The sequence below is a fragment of the Ornithodoros turicata genome, chromosome 6 (assembly GCF_037126465.1).
Source record: "Ornithodoros turicata isolate Travis chromosome 6, ASM3712646v1, whole genome shotgun sequence".
In the NCBI taxonomy this organism is placed as follows: Eukaryota; Metazoa; Arthropoda; class Arachnida; order Ixodida; family Argasidae; genus Ornithodoros; species Ornithodoros turicata.
Window position 1 is genome coordinate 63,494,178 of NC_088206.1, and position 15,989 is coordinate 63,510,166.

At 44.6% G+C, this 15,989-nt stretch overlaps 1 protein-coding gene and 1 long non-coding RNA gene across 2 annotated transcripts in view; one reads left to right on the forward strand and one right to left on the reverse strand.

Annotated features, from left to right (window-relative positions):
* LOC135396993 (uncharacterized) overlaps positions 1 to 3,511 on the reverse strand; it is a 66,000-nt gene extending 62,489 nt beyond the window's left edge. Inside the window, exon 1 of the mRNA XM_064628277.1 lies at positions 3,333 to 3,511. Coding sequence (XP_064484347.1) covers positions 3,333 to 3,450 — 118 coding nt within the window. The 5' untranslated portion in view covers positions 3,451 to 3,511. The remainder of the gene's footprint in view (positions 1 to 3,332) is intronic.
* Positions 1 to 9,565, forward strand: part of LOC135396996 (uncharacterized) — a 70,896-nt gene extending 61,331 nt beyond the window's left edge. Inside the window, exon 5 of the long non-coding RNA XR_010423569.1 lies at positions 9,517 to 9,565. This is a non-coding gene — a long non-coding RNA (uncharacterized LOC135396996). The remainder of the gene's footprint in view (positions 1 to 9,516) is intronic.
* The last annotated feature ends 6,424 nt before the right edge of the window (positions 9,566 to 15,989 follow it).

Genomic DNA, 15,989 nt, shown 5'->3' on the forward strand with positions numbered 1-15,989 from the left:
AATTGTCACAAAAAAAGGCGTACGCCTCCCGTTTTCGGATGATTCCGAACATTCCAACCTTTGGGATGATGGTTGGCTAGGAGCGTACTATGCGGTGAAGTTCGGTTTTAAGAGTGCACTTTCTTTAGTTACGCTCATCGCTATACCCTCGTGGGTGTTTTATGAGTGTGAAATGGGTGTACATTAGAAATACGCATAAGAACACTCTAAAAGCACCTTATGTCTGAATTTCAGAATTTCCATGGTTGTTCCAGTGCACCACGATGCACTCTTAAAAATGAACTTCACCGCATAGCACGCTCCTAGCCAACTATCATCTGGAATGATACCGTTATCTGCCCTGATTTGTTGAAAATGAGAGGCGTACGGCTTTTTTGTGACACTTATACTGTTCATAATTGTCACAAAAAAGGCGTACGCCTACCGTTTTCAACAAATCAGTGGTGATAACGACATTATTTGAGATGATGGTTGGCTAGGAGCGTGCTATGTGGTGAAGTTCATTTTTAAGAGTGCGCACCAGTTCACCTGTGCTGTCTTTCTTACACACTATTTCCCTGGTAATTTCGTACCAATTCGCCCGCAACATGCACCTAAATCCGTATCCTATAATCACTAGCACCCATACCGGTCTCGGTAGCTCAGTCGGTAGCGTGTTGGCTTGCCGATCTCAAGATCGTGGGTTTAATCCCGGTTGAGGACGCTACTTGCATTTTATGTCGGAGGTTTCCCGCGCACGTCAAGAACCCCATGTGGTCGAATATACCTACAATATCACGTGCAAATCTGCTCAACTTGTTAGTACTAGCACCCATATTATTAGGGAGTTTTTTCAGAAATAACGCCATTTTTGAAAGGATGTCTACGTGAACAGCCTTTTCCGGGGTGTCCAGAAACACCCCCCCCCCCCCCCAAAGGTGTTCACCATGGGAAAGTTTAAAAACACCCTTAAGGGTGTGTTCTACTGTGTACCTATAGCATCACCATTGTTCAGCCGTCAAGGTCTCCCTCGCGAAATAATGTTTGTTCTACGCCCTGTGTACACCCTAATTCTTTTCACACCTTTAAAGGTGTAATAACGTGCATGGCGCACGCTTTTTTTGTTGTAATTTTGGCAACATCATAATGGAGCACGGTTTCGCACAAATTTTCTTTACTCGAGTGTTGTCTGTCCTCCAAAAATTTGGTCTTGCAACATCTCAACATTGTTCAACGGTATTGTAGACACTTGCGGGTGCTCGATTATCGATAGCGATGCATATATGCATTAGCTCGTACTTACGATATCCAAGACATAATGAAAGCAAGATTTGCACTGACACTCGATCTTTAGTAATGCTTACCGAATTTTGTAAAATATCATCCTGGAGATGCAATGTTACGCAACCAGGTTGAATGTGCATTAAAGGTGTGAAAAAGTTTACAGTGTACGCGGTGTTATATTGAAAAAGCGCAATCCTGGATTTCATTCCTTTTCTGCTAATGCGCAATACCCGAAAGCGCTGGTAACAGCACATGCGCATGTAGAGCATAAACGTACGTGTATGCTCTACATTTTTAATTGACCTTAATTATTCGAGGAATACCAGCTGCAATCGCGGTACTTCACACTCGAACGTGATGGTTTGCGACATATCACCTTATCGCATGTATAGAGCCACAGAAAGTGTTCAGAAATCTGACAACAGTGTCCAAACACCAGACTCCTAAATCCTGAACACCCTTTTCGGAGCAGATGGGGTGTAATTTGAGTGTAAATCGTTTTGCACACCCCTGTTACACCCTTCTGGCCAAAAAAAGTTTGCAAGGTGTAATAGTTACAGAGCCTGACCTTGAGGGTGTACCTGTGGCTACTGGTGTGAAAAGGGTGTAACTGAGCGAAATGTTTAGCATTGTCGTGGAATTTGAATGCCATCTTACCTTTCTTAAGTCTTAACTTTCCCTCATACCAAAACCAGTAAGAGACACAGAAGTTATCTTGATGGTGAGTTGATACTCCAAGCAATTCCTCACTTGGGTGTTTTTTTGTTTATATAATCAAATTAAACTTAGATACCTCACCCTTCACCTTTCTTTTTATAACAGCAATGTAATATGTGTAATAATATGTTGTAGCATGTAGTACTGTCTTATGAAATGCTGAATGTAATTTTTACGTGTGGCTTATTTTATACATCACTGATTATTTATAAGGGCCGACTTACAGGGCCTGCCCTCTCGGTCCTTTATTTGCTCATATATACGTTTTTGATGTTTTCAATAAACTATTGAACTATTGAACTTCGTTTTGACTGGAGGGCGAGCAGGGCTATCAAATTTGCAGACACTCGCAAGACAAGCAATGTATATGGTATCTGTTTTCTCTTAGAAAGGAAATCCTTTTATAAGTGAGCTTTTGGTTCGTTATCCCATTTATGTCATGTTTCAGATTTATCACTAACTTTAAACGCGTATATTGTTATCTGTATATCAGACTGCATATTGGTCCAATATGACACCAGCTCGGAATTGCTATATTGGGAGAATATTTCTCCACAGTGCGTTACATTTTTATGTCATGCATTTACTTTGCCTGATATGCTTTATACACTCACGATGGAAACAAAGCTCACGCGTCCCGCCATTGTTTGAGGGTGTTGATTTACACCGAGAATAGAATCAGTTAGGATATCACTCAGTTACACCCCAGATGACGTTGAATTCGCACCGCTCCTGGAGGGTGTACTTCCATCATAAGGCGTTGATTTACACCAAAAAAGTAATCACCTAGTGTGTCATCCAATTACACCCAAGAAGGTGTATAAAATTTAAGAGTGTATGACATGTGTTACCGCTATGTAGGAGAACTGTGTACGGGGTGGAGCCATAGTACTGACGTCAAAAGAAAACGATTTGGGAACAGTAGGGTAAAGCACTTACATTAAAGCTAATACGTAACACTTTGCGATATGTAACTACATGACGTCTGGATTGCTTGCACGTAACAGCTACCTCATCTGCAGAGGTACCCATCCTTTGACAGTGCGCACATGCCAGTGTAATTTCTCGCGGATTTTCTCGAACCTCTTTTGTACGTTGTAGTGAAAGTAATAACAATCGAAGCACGGGGAAGAGAAAGCTGAGAGCGCGAATGATATAAACATCAGGTAACAACTCAGCAACCTCACGCATGGCTTAGGTCGTCAAACTGCGCTGTCAGCAGCACCTGTCGCACTTAACACCCATATGTAACCTTTTACCGTGTCACACTAACATCACGGATGCAACACGCACGACTTTTAGGCGTTTGGAAAAACTTTGTGTTCGTTGACCGCGTGTATGTACCCACTCACCTGGATGCAGATTGTGAACTCCATCTCCACTCATGGCACGACACCGTGCAGCAGCAGCAGCAGTAGCAGCAGCAACACCAACAACGTGCGACGCGGCCGCACGCACCATTCTTCCCATCCGATCAGCACGTGCTCAAAAATCGTCTGACTTCACAACGCGCCATCGCTTTTTCGCACGCGCTTTCTCGCGCGCTTTTTTTCTCCCCTTTCCCCACGCGTACGCTCTCAGCGCCGCCGCTGACAGCGACGCGCTTCTTTGCCGTTCTCGTACGCATGCGCCGACCCAACCAATCCCTCGTCACCCAACACTCTCTCCCTGTACCAATTCTCCCGTTTTTTGATTTTATCCCCAGTTTATTTTTCCCGCTATTGCCCACCGAGTACAATGTTATCAAATTAGTATTGACACCGTCAAGTTCTTTTGACGCTCGGCCGGTTTTAAGTCGTGTAGCTCTATTTTGCTTTTTGTTATAGGGTCCATATCTGAAAAAAGGGGGGAGGGGAGACGAGAAAGGGGATGAGAGAGGGGTGTCTCTTTTGTCGAGAGGGTGAAGTTGCGGCGGTACCTGTGGAGTTTGTGGGGGCCCTCAAGTGGCATGTGTTGCGCGGAGTAGAGTTACTGAAGGTGTTCTTTCGAAGAGGGCCTAGATGGAGAGGAGGACGTTTCCTCCTCCGCTGGAACGGGCAGTGGAGCAGGTACATTAGATGTCGTGAGTCAGCCCATTGCAACTCGTTAAGGCCCCCGAGAATTGATTGTGATTTTTAAGGGGTTTAGATTGGCTTTAAATTGGCGATTAACCCGCTCCTTTTGTGGAGCGCTTTATGGCGGATGAGCGTGACGTGCGGCCGTGACTTTCTAAAAATGGGTTCATATTGGATTAAAGGGGTGGTGGCCGCGGTTTTTGTGGAAAATCATGAGGTCATCAACTGTGAGAGAGTGGGTAATAAGGGTTATCAAGGTTTATGTGATGTGAGAAAAAATGTGATGTTTTAAAGGTTCGTCGACCTTTGTCGTATTAGAGTGAAAGGGTTCTGGCTATTAGGTTTGAAGAGCCTTGTCTTGCACGGTGCGTGAAATCGTAAAATTGGCTTGTCGGCCTTACACGAAAGTTCAGCGGTAAAGCACGCTTTCCGGTGATGACCATTGGTCAATGACTGAAGCAAAGGAATAGAATAGCACGATGCGAATGTCGGTGGAGCAGCATCCTTCATTCATCATCGCATGCTGTTGAAAATATTGGTAACAGTTGATGCGGTATTTCGAATATTTTAATATTTTCGTGGCGATCGCTCTCGGTATCCTCATAATGCTACGTTGAAGACCACCCCACTCTTTCAACGTAGGGATTTGTTTCGTAAAATGCGGCCTTTTTTTCTTTTTCATTATACGAAGGTAACACTTTATTTATTCCAGACATCCTGGTAGAAATTATAGGGGAAAAAGTTATGCTGTTTCTTACTACTCGGAACGTAGGATGAGCGTAGAACACAAAAACACTCGTCCGTGCATTATTTACTGTACAAGCTTTCGTGCAAGACGCTGCACTTTCTCAGGCACAACCTTTTTGAAAAGTTCCATGTCTTTTTTTAGAATTTTGACCTGAGGAAGTGCAGCCCCTTGCAAGAAAGCTTGTACAGTAAATAATTTGCGAGCGTCTTGGGCGTTTTTGTGTTCTATCTTCATATCATCAGGTTAATGTAATAAATTTTCTTTATATATCTTCTTCAAACTACGGTCTTAACTCTTTCTACATTTTTTTGTTCTAGCGTAGGATGAGGTTAACCTGAGGTGAAGATGCAGCAACCACTTGTGCGGAAGCGATTAAAAAACCAACGGTGTGACAGCCCCCGTGATATAGTCCGGGGGAAACCTTCTGGCCATTTCGTGGTGCTCGCACGAAGATAAGCCCATAGGTTCGCAAGAACATTGACACACTGATTGATAAGAAGGAGCACAACAAATAAATAAATAAGTAAATATAAAAAAAAGCAAAGCGGCTCATTTATGTAACGGTCCACTCTCATCCGCTCGCATCCACGGGCGCGGATATTGAAGGGATCCAACAACAACAACAACTTTATTTTAAGATGTTGAATGGGGAGTTTCATCGCCAGGAGCGATAGTTTACCCCATTGCTGGTGGTGGAATGAAATCATGAGCCCCTTCACAATAAGGATCGCAGTCCGATTGTGTCGAGAAAGCTCAAAAAGAGGGGGCGAGGTCCAGATGTCCTGACCTCCATCAATTTCAGCTGTCATCAAATGTTTCAATTGATCTTAGGTACTAAGGGTGTTTCACCTAAAGGGATAAAAAAATTCAAACTGGTGACGTACTCGCCGGAGGATTATGGGACTTTCTGTAATTACCTTCTGGGAACTTTCGCCGCAATTTAGGAAGCCTTTGGAGAATTTTTAATTGAAGGAAATTTATTTTTTCAATTAAACTTTGAAAATTGCCGAGCGAACCACACTCTTTTTTTAACGGAAATATGAATTCACCACGCATAACCGCAGACCCAACAAAAACTATGCACACGGTATCGCAACACAAATAGTCGAAAAAATTAGTAAAATTTCCCCCTTTATAGCCCCACCTGCTTGATTGCCGCAAAGAAGAGCGCACGGAAGGTGCGGGGACAGGAGGAAGTGTTCCCGTCTCTTGTTTTACATTTCTTTCCCCGCTTTGACCTTGATGCTGGTGACAACCGTCTTGTCACTAAGAAAACAAAATAACCGTCTTATCACAAAGAAGGAAAAACAAATGAAGGCGGGGACATTTCCTCCTCTTCACACATTTCGCGCGCGCTTCTTTGCGAAAATGAGACAGGTAATTTTTAAAGCGTAATTTTTACGGTTTTTTTTTTCTATTTCTGTTGCGATACGGCGCATAGCGTTTGCTGGGTCTGCGGTTATCCTTGGGGGACTTCATTTTTCTGAAAAAAAGAAAAGGAGAAAAGGTAAGGTTCGCTCGGCAATTTTCAAAGTTCAATCGAAAAAAAAAATAAAATTCCCGCAATTAAAAATTGTCCAAAGCCTTCCTCAACGGTGGCAAAACTTTCCAGAAAGTAATCGCCGAAAGAGTACGTCGCCAGTTCAAATTTTTTATCACTTTAGGTGAAACACCCTGTATATGTATCACACTGTCCAAGGCTGCATCCTCCCACCCCCCTCGAAAAAATCCTGGATCCGCGCCTGGATTCCACGTCGGTCATTTTCTGTCCTTTTTCGCCAACTTCACAAAGAAAACACGGTGTCATCTATAACTGCGACTGTGTCAGCGCTACTACTCCCACAGCTCTTTTCCTAAACTAATCCCGGGTAGACGATTTTCTCCGGGATCCAATTGAAATGCAGAGCACCGGAGAGTAGGTCGATTAGGCTGAAAAATGAGCGCCTCTCGGATGCTCCATTCGGGAGTAATGGAGGGTGTTGATGCTCTTCAGGAGCGTCATGCACATGCACAGTAAGGTGCACTATTTAAACCCCGTTCTTCGCTCATTTCTTTGTGTCCGTGTGGACAGATGGGGTTCCTCTCTCGTCCGGCTTAACTCCCGTATCCTTCCTCTGGATTTCCTTTCGACCGGGAAGGGTTCCTTTTGAGTTTTTGTATACGGTTAAATTGGTGCGCGGCGATTTATTTAATGGTGATGGTGGTTTATGCGAGAAATACTGCGAAAGAGGGGCTCGGACGAGGCTTCGGCGTGGAAATTGGCCGCGTCTGCAAGCCCGGTGGGTGCATTCGTCTGATTGGAGGCAGAATGAAAGCTGATAAGTAATCTGCGCGCCATTATGGTGATATTGCGGACAGGAAGCGCACGCGAAGTGATTCATAGTCACAAAGTTGTGGACGTAACATTGACGAAGAAATAGTTCGCATCTTCATTTTGATGCATAATGTAAAACCCCGAGACTAGGGAATACGAATGGACAGACACAACCATCATCTTCAACAGCTCGCTTGCTTCCTAGCCATTTTTTCATTTTGATGTCAAGCAGGACGCAGTCGTCAGTCTGATTTTACTACCGGTTTTATACATACGAGAGCGCTACTTGAACTAATGTCGAAAATGTGCTCCATGGCATTTACTTATTTATTTATTTTAGCTTAGCGTGTACAAGTTATATATCGTCGACTAGCATTGCGGAACGAATGACTCAATTTAATTAGGTTCGTGACCCGTCCATTTGACGGCTTTAAACAATTTCAGTTCTGATGTCTTTGGAGAACCACGCACCTTACGCGACGAGACTCTGTAGTAAACGCAGTCTGAATCACAACACTGACTGTGCTGTCTGGGGTGCGGGGGAGGCGAGTTCCTAGAATTTCCTCGTCCGCCTTAGGAAAACTATTGAAACAATTCCCGATGAAGTCTGCCCGGTACACACCACGAGCCACTCGAGCAGCATGTGACCGTCCGAGAAGTAGACAGCTCGCGAACCTGGCGGACACAGGAGTGAGTGAGCATGAGAAAACTCCTACAACGAATTAATCCGTCTGCGAAGCATAAAACTTCAGCAGACACACAAGGTTGCCCCGCCATCAACTTCCGCTCCAGTCTATCTGGCCTGACCAACTGTGTAGTCCCATTTTCTTACAGCTCCCCCAGGAAGGAATCATCCGAGGTCCCCCGTGTCCGACAACCACGACTAGGACGACATTTCTTTTTACAACACTCCCACCCCGTAACACGGCCTAATACGCATCCCGAATTACAGGACGAGCATCCCCCGCGCTCCCTAGCGACAGTTTCCAGGACGCGTAAAAGCGACGGCGCACCCACCGACTGACCCCTGGAAATTGGATTAAAAGCGGCTACCCGAGTCCATAAATACAATCACTGTCGCACACAGCTTGATTCCTCCCTTTCAGTAACTCCGCGCAGCTTTTCGCCAAAAGCCCCTCATAAACAGCTCTAAGCGGAGGTCCAGTCAGACGCACTCGTGTCCCAAAAACACGCACTTTGATACGTTCTACGCACAACTGCTTACCGACATAATTGCCGTGCTCCTATGCCCGTCTCTGACACATGCTTTCCGAACTTTATGCGTGAGCGGCGTTTTTTTTTTAAATATAAATATTTCTTATACTTTGTTATCTTGACCTGATGCTGTGACACGGATGATAACGGGAGCATCACCGTCTGTTATGCGGGAGCATTAGGGAGATGGAAAGCAACGATAAGAGGACGTGTGTATGCTAATTTTGAATAATGATGCAAACACCTGTCGTTTGTGAGTTTTGTGTGTGATATGAACCGGCAGATTGTATGGACCGATTGGGAATGGATATTGAATTAACGGCTGACTTGTACAGTTCGTGCTCGTTTTGGGTGTAGGGGGATGCGTTTTTATATTGCGCGAGTATAAAAATAAATATTATACGAGTAACAGAAGGTATACAGCCGGTGATGCTGGTCTCTTTTTAGGACGGTTTTGTTATGCCGTTCAGGTGAGAACGATGAGCTGTGGGCTGGAAGAAAAAAAAACGCGGCCTAGTTTTAAGCGATTTATTATCGGAGTTGCTTCCATTGTAATAGATGTCTCCAAAGATTAACATAGTTTTTTTTTTCTTTCTTTTTACATCGTGGAAATGGTGTCACTGCAGAGATTAAAAGCTGTGCTGGTTACACATTCAGAGGCATCTGTTGGCAAAGTAACCAACCGCAAATGTGCTAGCGGTGCTTACTTTCGTCCGACTGCAGGTATAATACATATATCGTTTATTCATATGTCGTTAATTCTTAAGTGCTCCAGATGACGTATCCGTTTAGCCAGACGGGATGTCGTGATGAAGGAACGAATCAGCAGGCGAGTTGAAGAAAGAAAACACCGAGGTTTATTAGGGCTTTTGGGACGGTAAATGGTCGAATTAAGAGTTCGTATAAGATGGTTACTCGTCGACGACGGGTGATGATGATGGGCCTGCGGACTGCGGAGGTGATGGTGAGGACACCGTTGCTCACAAGCCGTACAAAGACATCGCTTGCGCCACTATTTCTTTCCTGATTAAGTCAGTCAATCAATCAGTTAACTTCCTAAAATAATCACAAAGGGAATGGAAAATGCTGGAATTTCAAGGGGGGGGGGGGGCTTGAAGCGTTTTCAAGAACAATAACAACTTTGTTGTGATGATGATGATGATGATTGGGGTGTTTCACCGCCATTTTCCTTTCATTTATTCCAGGCCTATCTGGAGGGAGAAAGCTACAAAGAAGAAGAACAAAAGAAAAACGGTGAGATGAGATATCACTGGACACTCCACAGATGTCGTGTGACGCCCCTGGAAACGTATTTTGGAGACAAACAGTGAAATGGTTAATTAATACGCGGCTTCATGTGGGTTGTGCAACGCTGCTTTTCGATCCGGGTTCAGTAGGCTGACAGATCCACCGAGGCCCGTCGGTTCCGCAGATGGATAAGTGCAAGCTTCATCCTGTCCATTGCGGAGAGCAGAATTCGGTAGCATCCGACGCTACAAAACACAGCAAACATTTACACACAATGTTTAAAGAACCAAAAGTTCGCGGTAACACGGAAGAGCCGAAATATTTCGCGCTCGGATTTTGATTAGAGTCTTATACGCTTCCTCGCTATCTAACATGCCAAGGAAACGTCCCAAGAGGTCAGCTGTGAACGGTGCACTTATTATATTTTGTAAAAAAAAGAATAGAGCCTGCCCAGCCGACATCGGCCGACACGTATACCCCGTTATTAATGACCCGTAGCTTCACCCATTCCGCACTCCGGTGCAACTTGTGTTAACACGTTCTAAACGTTGATAAATAAAGGCGCAAACGGTATACGCAACGGGATTCCTTTAATTACCCCGTAATGCCATCCCCGAAAGGTTGATGGCCCTCTTTAGTGAGCCGTCACCAGTATGATGAATTGCTCTCTCTCGGAACAAGAAGGCTTAACCCTTTTAGCGCCGCCGTCACCCACATTGTGGATCCGCAAGTTTTACTCTTTTCCGACACTTGTCACAACGCACTTTTGAATAAGCCCGCAAGATGGACGACCCGCACGCGCTAATTATAATGGCGGAAAGAAAGTTTGGACGTCGAAGGAAGAAACTGTCACCGAGAGTGTAATGCGACATGATCGTAATAATTCCTTTTTTGGTGTCTTCGAATTGAAACAAACTTTTATATCGGCTCTGGAGACGGTGCTAGAGTCGTTCGACGTTGGGTGTTCAGAGCCTAGGTGCATGCCTTGTTATTCTAGCAGTCGAGAAGTCCCCATTTTTATTGGCCTTCAAACCCACGGTGTGTGCGGTATTTCCTGCAGCAAGATTACGAGTGCGACGCACCCTTATTTTCTGCCATTTTCTGCCTGAAAGTAAGAACTCTATAACTTCTTATTTCGTGCAAGCGCTGTGAGAACCGTTCATATACTATACAGTAAATTTCAGGAAACGACACAGGGGTGCTAACAAGGTTCGTGCAAGGGCAGGCAGAGAGGCGAAAAGACATTGCTGGATCCACTTTTCGGGTTCATGGTCTCTCGGATTAGTATTTTACAGCCTCCTTTCCCTGGCTTTTATACCCAATGCCGATCTCCGGTACACTGACTGAGCTCATTACTGTTGCGTAGATCGTTGTGTATTTTTCGCCAGTTATTAGGAAGTTCTAGTAGATAAGACGATAACGATAAAGGAAGCTGTCAAATGAGGGATCAGCAACGTGATGTCAACCCCTTGAAAGTAATAAGACGATTGGTTTTATCATGTTTTCAGAACGGTTATCGTGAACACCTTCCGATCTGTCCAAACTCGCCGTTATCTCTCACTCAGTGCGGAATTGATTTCACAGGCATCTTCATTTTCGTATCGATCAACGCATCAACGTTTTATCGTGCTATCTCAGTGAAGTAAGGGAATCCTTATAATTCGAGAAATACATGCACGAACAACCACTGAGAACAACGACTAATATCAGAGATAAGACTTACGTCGAACAAGAGCTCGAACATCGTCCAACCTGTCATCGACATTGTCATTTATGTAATCGTAACATCAGCAGGTGCTGCAACGTGTACATATAGAGCAGGTGACTTCGCGCTCAGTGAAGATCGCGCACCGCGCATTATTTTTATTCCGCGCGTACGCGAGGGAGTATATAAATATCTGACTGGCCATCTCTCCGTATGCGCGACGTTCGCGTATTTATTATGCAACTCGGACGCACTGTCAGGTTGTATAAGAGACTGATGGCACTGCGAGATCGCCACCGGATTGTTGTTGCTCGTCGCGAGTCGTCGGTCGATGGCGCGTCCACGTTAATAATCAGGGTGCATCGGTATAGGTGTTGCATGTATGAGCTCGATCGCGCAGAGGGGAAGCAACAAGGTGCATGGTCCCTTCTGAAAGATAGTGATAAATGGGTCCTCGGAGATTACCTTTCTATAGGCCGCTGTGGGATAGAGAGCAACTGGCGTCCGCATGTTGGTCACTGATGGGGTAATTAATGAATGCAAGAATGAATCACGGTAATGAATGATCCGGGCGGTGTTGCTTGTGTACAGGGTGGAGTGGGGAGTATCGAGTGGCAGTTTGGTTCGTGTTTTGTACGCTCCAATGGGGGAAAGAAGACGATAAAATGCTCGGTAAAAAGGAGGAAGGTTTTCTGAAGCCTGTTGCGGCATTTTGAGAATTGAGGTGTGGAGCGAAAGGCGAAGGAGTGGAAAGAAGAAATGGTTATGCATTGATTGATGAAGTGAAGAATAGCATAGCCATTTTTGCTGTATACGTACACTTCAAGGAAGAAGATGAGCATTTTTTTTGTCTTTTTGGGGATTACATGCATTGGCGCATGTTATGGCATGCATGGGCGGAAATTTATATGAAGTTTAGGAGACAATTTGCAGTGCTGATGAGGAAATTTGAGGGTCAGGAAAGTAATATGGGAAGCACTTTTGCACTCTTAGGGAGTAAGAGGTGCAATTACGCCTCGATTTACTCCATTTTTTTTTCGTAGAGTGTACACCTCGAGGAAGCCACGTATGGGTTTCAACTATGCATCAGTTCGAGTATTAAATGGTTAGCAAGAGACGCACTCTAAGGGGGAAAAAATGGAGTGGTAAGGGAGTAATTACAGATTTTACTCATTTAGATTGCAATTACTCCCCATTTTAGTCTTATGACCCTGAAAGTTACTCCCCAGGATTGCAAATAGTCAATAAACCACTTAAATGGATCCCTGAATGCAACAGTCTGCGCAAATCTGGTCTGTTCGTCAATTTCTGTGCACAAGGCTACAGGCAATTTTATGTCCACAGAGTAAGAAATAGTTCGTGCTTCTTTTTTGACAAATTGTGCCTTATGCACGTCGCAACGCTTTATATCACTCGACATATCACCTGTAGCCTGTTTAATTCAAAATATTTTCACTTATGCACACGAATTATGTACACCAGAGACGGAAGACAAAGGATGAAAGGCATGCACTGTGGCATTCATTTACTCCCATGCATTTAGTCTCGAAAGGGACTAATTTTTGTGCCTTACGGCATTGGTTACTTCAGCAGGCACTTTCATAAAGCGAGTCCAGCGCGGGGGTGCGGTTTGTTATGTAACACGGCCAGATGACTACTCACCGATGCAGACGACGAGAACAGCCCATCACGTACACACTGCGCATAATGCTTCGCATCTATGACAGCTACACGTGTGTTTTGTTTACGCACCTTACACCATGCAGGTTTTCTTTGGCATGATTGACTGTTTTAGTGAAAACGAAAACGTTCCCAGGCGAATTATAAACCCTCGAGAAGCCGGGTTCGTCTCTCGAGTTTGTTTTCGTAGCGTTTTATTCCCGAGATTGATCGTTTGTTTGGGTTAGATATCTCCCGGTTGCGGTTATCTGGGCTTGTTTCTGCTTCTTATCAGTCCTAAATCTTTTAGCGAGTAGCGACGCCTGGCGAGTAATGGATACGCCGTTCCCGCAGAACAGTGTAGGGTTACGCGGTGGTGACTGAGAGGACGGTTATGTGTATACAACTCCCTACATGTGTCCCGCTTCACGGCTGCTCAAAGTTTACATTAAGAAGCCTCGAGGACATCGAAAGACGCAACAGCATTGAATCACTCGCGTGACGGATTGTGTAAGCCGAGATAGGATTCGTCGGCGCAATGTGAACCAGCATCATCGGAGATGATTTTTGTATCGCTTTGTTGGCAAACGTTGTGATGCGTTGTGCTTGTGTTTCAGGGTCGCGTGGTTTCCTTCACTTCTTTTTGTTCGTGCTTCTTTGGCAAAAGTTGCAGAAAGAAAGTTCGTGTCATCGTTCGCAATATCACCCCTTTTGTAGCGCGATCAGGTTTTGCGATGGGCTAAAATATGGGCGAAGAAGGAAAAGGGGAAAGGAGGGCATGGTATTTTCATGTTCCCGCGTGATCACTGAACACCACAAAGATGGCACAGAGTGTATACGCACGAGGACAAGATCGTTAGTGCTGAAATGCTGGGAACCCGAAGCTGCTCAACCATTATTTCCTGTTTCCCTCTCCCTAGTATTTTTCTTCATCAACATCAACATCAACATATTTCCTGTTTGTTTGTTTGGGTTTCTTTTTTTTTTCTGGTTCTATTTTTCCACCCACAAACGCGTTTTGGAGTAGCCAGTCCTGACTGGGTCGGGACAAACATCTCCATATTTTCCTTTCATTTCCAATTCCAATTTTCCAATTCAACAATAATTTATTTCTTGCAGCACGTGTGTCTTGGGCCTTAATTTGTTCCGCCCTTTTTATTTCTACTCCCTTTCTTTCTTTCCCACGGTTCATTTTCAATTTGCACTGTCATCCCTCTTCCATTACTTTTGTGGTGGAATGCAGAACCGTGCACAATCGAACCTCTGTATGCCAGAAGGGGATAAATCGACTTACCCCCTTTTTACTATTGTTGCTGCAATGACATCTACATACCAGTATGTACCTGCCAAAGAAAATTTCGGACCATAATGCAATTTATTTGCCTGCTACAGGAGGGAAGAAACGAGAAATGCATGTGTGTCAATGGGACGGACAATCAGATCACACCCATTTTCTCGATTTGGGATCTTTCGACTTATCCCCCTATTGCATACAGAGGTTCAATTACCAGGGTCGTATCTGACCTTCTTGCGTTACCTAGCCGAATTTCTTCATACTGCCAGACGTGGAATTTAAAACTTTCCAATCGTTTGTATGGCCAACTCTTTAGAAATTTAATGTACCGTTTTGGTGTTACGGTTTTCGTGTAGGGCTCCACTAAATAATCGATCAACTAAGCAATCTAAATAATCATCTACCTTGTCTGCTTAATTAATAGAATAATTAATTAAACTGTAAGTCACCAAAGTAAATTCGACACCAAAAACCTCGCCGGCCCCTCCAACGAAGACCGCCCCGCCAAAATTTTTCTTTCCTGGTTTCGTTCATTTCACATCTAAGGTAACATCTGAGATGCACTGTCTCACACTGAACCATGAACGGTCGAGAGGAAGCAAAAAGGCTATTTGGGAAAAACAATTCGATCGCACTGAATTACACGCGACGTTCGTTTCTCATTGCAGTTCATTAACTATGCAAAACACGCAACAGGTATCCTCCACTTCCTGAAAGCTTATCCGCGCACGAAGCTGTTTTGCTCCGCTATTACTCAGTTTCATTTCTCTCTTTTCTTTTCTTTCTTACTTTTCGCCATTTATCTCTGCCTTGTCATCTTCTGCTGGATACCATTAATCGCGGAGTTACACATATCCCAAACAGGTAGTGCCGTCCTTTCGTGATCGCTCATCCATTTGGCCCCATTGTTCGCAGCTTACTTACCCACTCCGCCATCCAAAGAAGTCACGTGTTCCTATAGAAGACAAGCAGAAGACGCTCCCGGTGTGTAGTTTCCGTTTTTTTCGCAGAAACCTCACGCGATGTGAGCACCCGTGTACAGAGGGAGCCACCGACCATCCATCGCTGTCGGCATAGAACTCAATTAGAAAGCCATTTCTCTTGAGCGCGCGCCCTCTATATAAAGAGCGAAAAGGAAAAAACGCACCTTTGGGAATTTTGTTAGACCTACCGTGTATGGTATATTGGGTTCAATGTGTTTCCCCGCTCATATGGGTTCTATATATGGGTGAGGCAACAAGTCCAATTGGGGTGTTAGACACTGGAGAAAATGCGAATGGAAGATACAAAGCGGGGGCTGCGGGAGTCGTAAATAGGAATAAAAAGGCGATACGGGACGGTGGCAGTACTCTGTTGTTCGCTCTTACGTACGTTCGGTTTCGGTGTTTGTTGTTTCTGGTTTTGTTTTATCATTTCTGTTATCGTCGTCGAAGCGTTGAGTATGGCTTGGAAACTTTTTAGCGGGATATTTCGAGCCATTTATCTCGATCTACACGTCGAATGTTTTCCCCATTTGGATGGGAACGGGTGGCCCAAATGAAAATCTGTGGAGGGAGGGAAAATTGGGTTGAGCGGGGGAGCTGTCTGTCTGTCTGACCATAGGTGTACAGGGGCTACGAGGGTGCGTGAAATGTAGGCATGTCCGCCCTTTTCAGTTCTTCTGCGAAACAGAGTGAGATGCTGTTTAGAGGGAGTTAAAGGAAGAAGAGCGGAATTTGATTGGGGTTTGGGGGGTGGGGACTTGATCAGGGTTAAGTGGCGTTTCGGGTGGT